This window comes from Octopus bimaculoides, chromosome 7 (genome assembly GCF_001194135.2).
Source record: "Octopus bimaculoides isolate UCB-OBI-ISO-001 chromosome 7, ASM119413v2, whole genome shotgun sequence".
Taxonomy (NCBI): Eukaryota; Metazoa; Mollusca; class Cephalopoda; order Octopoda; family Octopodidae; genus Octopus; species Octopus bimaculoides.
This window is the reverse complement of record NC_068987.1, coordinates 95746542-95753578: the sequence shown is the minus strand read 5'-3', so window position 1 is coordinate 95753578 and position 7037 is coordinate 95746542. Positions and strand designations below refer to the sequence as shown.

Here is a 7037-nt window from a genome sequence, read left to right as displayed (position 1 = left end):
ATGACAAAGATGCTTATATGATAATGACAAAGATGGTGATGGTGGTAATTATTATTATTATTATTAAGAAGAAGAAAAAGAAGAAGAAGAAGAAGAAGAAGAAGAAGAAGAAGAAGGTGATAGTGATAATGATGACAAAGATGCTTATATGATAATGACAAAGATGGTGATGGTGGTAATTATTATTATTATTATTAAGAAGAAGAAAAAAAAAAAGAAGAAGAAGAAGAAGAAGAAGAAGAAGAAGAAGAAGAAGAAGAAGAAGAAGAAGAAGAAGAAGGTGTTAATGATAATGATAGTTGTGATATGTTGATGACAAAAATGGTGATAATGATAATTATGATGATGATTATGGATGGTGATGACTGATAATGAGGTGATATATATAGAATGTCCATAAATCACCTTTACAATTTGAAAAATTCAGGAAAAAAAAAAAAAGGATGACTCAGCAGAATTTATCGGAAAACATGAATAAAGTTTTATTAGAAATATCAGAATACTTCCAGATGGGTATTCAAATTGTAAAGGTAATTTATGTCACCCTGTATATATGATGACGACAATGATGATGATAATGATGGTGATGATGATGATGAGGATGATGATTGTGGTGGTGGTGGTGGTGGTAGTAGTGATGCCAGTGTTGAAATGAGGGTGATGATGATGATGATGATGGTCATGTTGCTGATGATGCTGATGATGGTGATGATCTAGATGATGATCCTGATGATGATGGTGATGGTGGTTGTGATGATGATGATGGTGGTGGTGGTGATGGCAATGGTTGTGGTGATAATGATGATGATGATGATGATAATTATGATAATAAAGCAACTGGAAGATGATTTAAAAAAAAAAATTTCCATGATGGTGGTCATTTGGGCAAAGCGGTTAAGAAAGAAAATTTGCAAAAAGCCAAAAGAAGCAAAAAATGTGGAGATGAAGAGATTTATGAGCAAGAGAGGTACGCCATTTTGACATTTAAAAAAAAATCTTTTGAGAGACATGAGGCTGGGAAGGAGCTCTTAAACAAAAGAACGAAGAACAGGGAGCAGAATGTGGGGCCTCCTATTTGAATAAATAGGAAAAGAAAACAAGGAAAAGGTGCAAGGTAACCGGAAGACAAGAGGCATGCGAAACATTGAAGATGGCTACAAACCAAATATGCCATGGTCAAAGGTGTGCAGGAGGCCTGCTGATGCAACGGTTGTTGAGTCATGAATATATTATCAGCAGATTTACTGCAGCCTGTGTTTTTGCTAGACATATGAAGTTCATCTTTTGATGACCTAAAGTCTAAAACCTGCCAATAGAGAATGAGAAACTGCAACATTAATATTGTCCAAAACTTCTATGAACTGTGTCTCTGTAAAGGCTTTTTTTTTTTTTAAAGATGTGGTGACAGTGCTCATAGATGGTATATAAGAAAATGAATGAAAACAAATGAAAAAATGACAATGGTCTGTTTTGTTTGCTCCCCACATCTTATGGTAGATTTTTTAAATATAAATTACAATGAAAATGTTTTTAGGGAGTTATCACTCTTGTCTTAAAACAATGTTAAATACACTCATATACTCTCTGGCATATTACATAATATATATGAACTATAACCTGTCATTATAGAACTAGCTAGCCTTCTTTGATCGTTGTACTATTAAAAATGAGGCAAGTACAAAATATATTTGTTAAATGGTGAATAAAACTTGAGAAAGGTAAACTAGTCTTAATGTATGTCCATCTGTATATATATATATGTACATATATAGTTAATATCATAAGAATTCAGAAATTTTGAGAGAACCTGAAACAGTTCTTTTTTGGATTGGTGAAACTTGAAAAGTTATGAATAATATTTACGTGCTATTATTTATGGCTTCAACTTTCACCATTCCAAAAAGAAAAAAAAAATATATATATACATGCACACATACTTATATATGTTAATATATTAACATATTAGCACTTGCTTTTATCTATAGTAATATATAAAAGCAAATGGACATTAACTGAAGGATCACCGAATATATTTTAGTAGAGTGCCACATTTAATTTTACAAGATTGACAGTGACTTTGAAGTTCTTATTTCTTTACTGCCCACAAGGGGCTACAGACAGAGGGGACAAACAAGGACAGACAAACGAATTCAGTCGATTATATCGACCCCCAGTGTGTAACTGGTACTTATTTAATCGACCCCGAAAGGATGAAAGGCAAATTCGACCTCGGCGGAATTTGAACTCAGAACATAGCGGCAGACGAAATACCACTAAGCATTTTGCCCGGCATGCTAACGTTTCTGCCAGCTCGCCGCCTTTTGACTTTGAAGTTCTATCAGTCACTGGCATTGTCAGACAATTCTGATGAAGTCAATAACTGGAGACGCTTCAAAGTCATTGTCAAAGTTTTCCTTATAAAAATGCATAAATACATAAATGCATCCATACATAACACACACACATTTGAAAGTGTATAATATCTCAGTTTTATCATCATTGTATTGACTATCCTCTATTCCTCTATCTCCTCACTTTCTCTCCGTCTGTGCCTCTCTCTTTCCTTTCCATAAACATGCAAGGCCATGTGACTATCTACATTCACTGGCAAAAAGTTGAAGTTATATAACATTAACATGCTCATACCTAACAACTAACAAACTGTGAGTGGCAGAAGCAAGATGAGAATTTTAAATTCAGAATCTCAATTGTATTATCTTTATATTATATATCACTCCACTACCTCACTTTACTCTTTCATTATAAACACAGGCTGTTTTTATATGCAGTGTAGCATGTTTTGAGATGGTATACCCACCTGTCTGCCTCTCCATTTAAGCATGACAACTTCCTCATGAGTATTTGAGAATGTTTTGATATGCACTTCTATGTAACACTGTACAGAAAGCTGTATTCTTAATTACACAGGATACCCTTGAAAAGTTTCTGTCTCTGCCCTTGCCCATAAAATGGAACCAGCCTTTTTATGTGAAGTTACACTAGATCATCAAGATGTCCCACTAGTACAGAGCTCACAACTGGTATGCTGTGGCACACTGGTGTGCCACAAGATGATGCTAGGTGTGCAGCGGTGTAACCCAAATATAACTTTTTTCTCTGTACTTTTAGTTATATGTTTAGTTCAGGTATACTGCCGAATTTTGAAAAGAATATAAGTGTACTGCAAGTAAAAAAAGGTTGCAGAGCACTGCTCTAGTCTGAGGCTGAGGCTATCCCTTACATCGACGGGAAGTATGATTGAGATGTGGACATTCTAAGCTGCATTGTAGGCAATTTTTGTAGGAGGGCAGTAACTTCTAATAAGAACTGACACAAGGTAAAGAGGGCATTTTAGTCCTCCTTGTATGGGTTAATCTTTATGGTGCCAGTGGTATGATAAAACACACCAAGGACATTCTGCAATGTGATTGGTGACAGGAAGAGCATCCAGTCATAGAAACCATTTCAAAAATAACTTATGAAAATAAAACATAGACTCTGCAAGCCAAGCTGAATCACATGAAGCTCATCTAGAGCAATAATTCTGAATAAAAACTCAAAGAGGATAGAAGGGAACTCTTAAGTTCTGCTCTCATGAGACAACCTGGTCCTGGTGTCACAATAAAATGCATCTGAAATATATACAACATCAAAGATTGCTGTTTTTTCAGTTGCTCTGTAAGCAAGATAATGCAGATAGTGACCATCCTGACAACTCATCCAGCTCATGCTAACATGGAAAAGCAAACATAAGATGATGATGATGATGGTGATGGTGACACACATATGAATTAGAGTATTTAGGCATGTCCCGTTATTTACATTATAAAACTAATTAATCTTGTGAAGTGGTTGGCATTAGGAAGGACATCCAGCCATAGAAATCATGCCAAAATAGATATGAGAGTATGATGTAGCCCTTGGGCCCACTGGATCCTGTCAAACTGTCCAACCCATGCCAGCATGGAATATGGATGTTTAAATGATGATGATAATGATGAACTTTCTGAGAGACCCTTTAGTATAATCTTTGGAGGTTGAACTGATTACGATACGTTTGTGTGTGCATGTGTGTGTGTGTGCAAGCGTGTGTATGCTTATACACACACACACACATACATATATGTAATATACATTGCTAATGATGAGGTTAATAGACAAGAAAATTATTAACAAATTTTATCAGATATTTAATGAATATTAAGAGTTAAATGCATGACCAAATATAGCTTTAATTATAAAATGTTCACAAGGCATTATAAGTCATCTGTTGTGAAGAGGAGAGCACTGACTTTATCAAATAGGGGCCTTTTCTGATGGAACAGCTTATAAACAGCAAACTAACAGTAGGGCCCAAACCACTAAGTTTCAGGGGCATAAACAAGCCCATTTGTCAAGTGGTGTGGGGACAAATACATATATACACAAACACATACACACACACATGCACATGTACGCACGTACACACACACACACACGGTGAGTTCTTTTCAGAGAAAGGCCCCATAAACAGCTAACAAACAGTAGGGCTCTTTGCCAATAAAGACACTTTAAAGAGGAAAAATAACTCAGACAAAAAGCCATTTAAAATGAATTAACTTACATCAAGGGTTTTCTTCAACGAAAGACCCTTTAAACAGGGAAATTAAATTACAGCAAGGCATTTCTCCAATGAAATGATTTGCAAACACTAAACTGACTTTTAAAAAAAAATTTTGTACTTAATGTTAACCAAGAACATCATTAGTTTTCTCAGACGATACTGTTTCACTTGAGTTTATTGTTTTATATTTTTTACAAAATCTTTTACAGAGTTTTTAGAGTGTGCATCTAAATTAAGGAGGCACTTACTGATATCATCTAGTGAGTAGTTACTTAGCTTATGAATGGTAGATGGAACATTTACTTTTAATATCTCAGCAATTTAAAGTTGAATATAAATCTTACTGGTGTTCATATATTCTTTTCTACTCTCGGCACAAAGCCCGAAATTTTTGGTGAGGGGACCAGTTGATTAGATCGACCCCAGTACACAACTGGTACTTAATTTATTGACTTCTGAAAGGATGAAAAGTAAAGTCGACCTTAGTGGAATTTGAACTCAGAACGTAAAGACAGATGAAATACCGGTAAGCATTTCACCCGGAATGCTAACGTGTCTTATTTCTTTACTGCCCACAAGGAGCTACATACAGAGGGGACAATCAAGGACAGACAAACGGATTAAGTCGATTATATCGTCTCCAATGCACAACTGGTACTTATTTAATTGACCCCGAAAGGATGAAAGGCAAAGTTGACCTTGGCAGAATTTGAACTCAGAACATAGCGGCAGACGTAATACAGCTAAGCATTTTGCCTGACATGCTAACGTTTCTGCTTGCTTGCTGCCTTCTGGTATTCATATATTACTGAAGGCAGCAAGCTGGCAACAAAATGCTTAGCGTCCTCCGAGGTAGACTTTGCCTTTCATCCTTTCAAGTTTGACAAAATAAGTACTAGTCAAGTACTGGAGTCAATGTAATCAACATCGCCTCCCTTCAAAAACTGCCAGTCTCATGCCAAAACATGAAACCATTATCTCAAGTGTAGTGGTGGGATTCTTTCTAATGGCAAATTTTGTAGGGCAGGGGTTAATAAGAACTCAAGAGATAAAGTATAAGGAGAAGGCCTGACAATTGGGAATTTATATGTAGCAACATATTCCCTCTCAATAAGGACTTAAAGAAAATATGTTTTATTTCTTTGTCTGGTTTTGCAATGGCTATTAACATGCTCACTTTGCAACCATATGGTTTCATGTTTAATCCCACTGCGTGTCACCTTGGGCAAGTGTCTTCTACTAAAGACCAGTACCTTGTGAGCAGGGATGTGCTGCTTGGGTAGGCAAGGTGGGCAGTGCCTACCCTGAATAAAATAGATCAATAGTAACATTTCCCTTTTATGACAAAATATGCACCTAATTCAATAAAATTATGAAGGTTACTCTGATTACTATGCATAAAAGGCAAAATATTCTATTTTTTTTTGTAGATTAGGCAAGCATAATTTGCCCCTGTTTTTCAATCTCAGTATTAAAGCTATGCATAGTACTGCTGTAGTACATGTGCTGCGTACATTCCTACAACAATGTTTTCTTTACATGCTATAAAGGCAGAAGTAAATCTATGTGTTTTTTTTGTATGTGAGTGTTTATGTTTGTGTCTGTTCCCCACCACCACCACCACCACCACCACCACCACTTGACAACCAGTGTTGGTGTGATTATGTCCCTCCTAACTTAACAGATCAGCAAAAGAGACTGATAGAATAAATACCATGCTTAAAAAAAAGAAAGTACTAGGGTTGATTCATTTTACAAAAATTCTTCAAGGCAATGCCCCAGCATGGCCACAGTCTAATGACTGAAACAAAAGGAAGATAGATAAAAAGACATGTATGTATCTATCAGTGTGTATGTCTGCATGGGTGTATGTGTGTTTCTTTTTTTGTTTCCTTGTGACAATGCACACTAATTGTAAACAAACGTCACCATCATACAAGCAGTGCTGTTTGTTTGTAATCTTCTATGAAAAATAGCCAAAGTATGGGAAAATAGCATCTTGCTTGGAAATAGGTAAGGGTTGGCAACAGGAAGAACATCTGACCATAGAAAATCTGCATGAACTAATCTTGTCCGATCCATGCAAACATGGAAAAAGTAGATGTTAAAATGATGATGATGATGATGATGATGATGATGATGATGATAATAATAATATATGTATTGCTTGTGGTACATTTGTTTTTTAGGGAAGTGAGAAAAGAGCTCATAGCTTGGTAATACCCTATATGAAACTGGTGAAGAGAGGCTTGTGATGAGACTGATTGGTTGATTGATGCTGGTATGATTAGATGCTGCATTAAAGAGCTACAGGATAATCAAGTTGGTTTTAGTTATGTGCAATGTTGATAGGGTTAGGGTTACTAGTTGATGAGAATTAAGATTACAAACAGATGGAAGTTAGGGCTACTAAGCAAATTATGAGTGTTAAAAG

At 35.8% G+C, this 7037-nt stretch overlaps 1 protein-coding gene across 1 annotated transcript in view; it reads right to left on the bottom strand.

Moving 5' to 3' along the window:
- The window catches only part of LOC106868848 (uncharacterized), a 91049-nt gene that overhangs the window by 25685 nt on the left and 58327 nt on the right, over positions 1-7037 (bottom strand). The window contains 1 exon segment of the mRNA XM_014914289.2: positions 1163-1306. Within this exon segment, the coding sequence (XP_014769775.1) occupies positions 1163-1306 (144 nt within the window).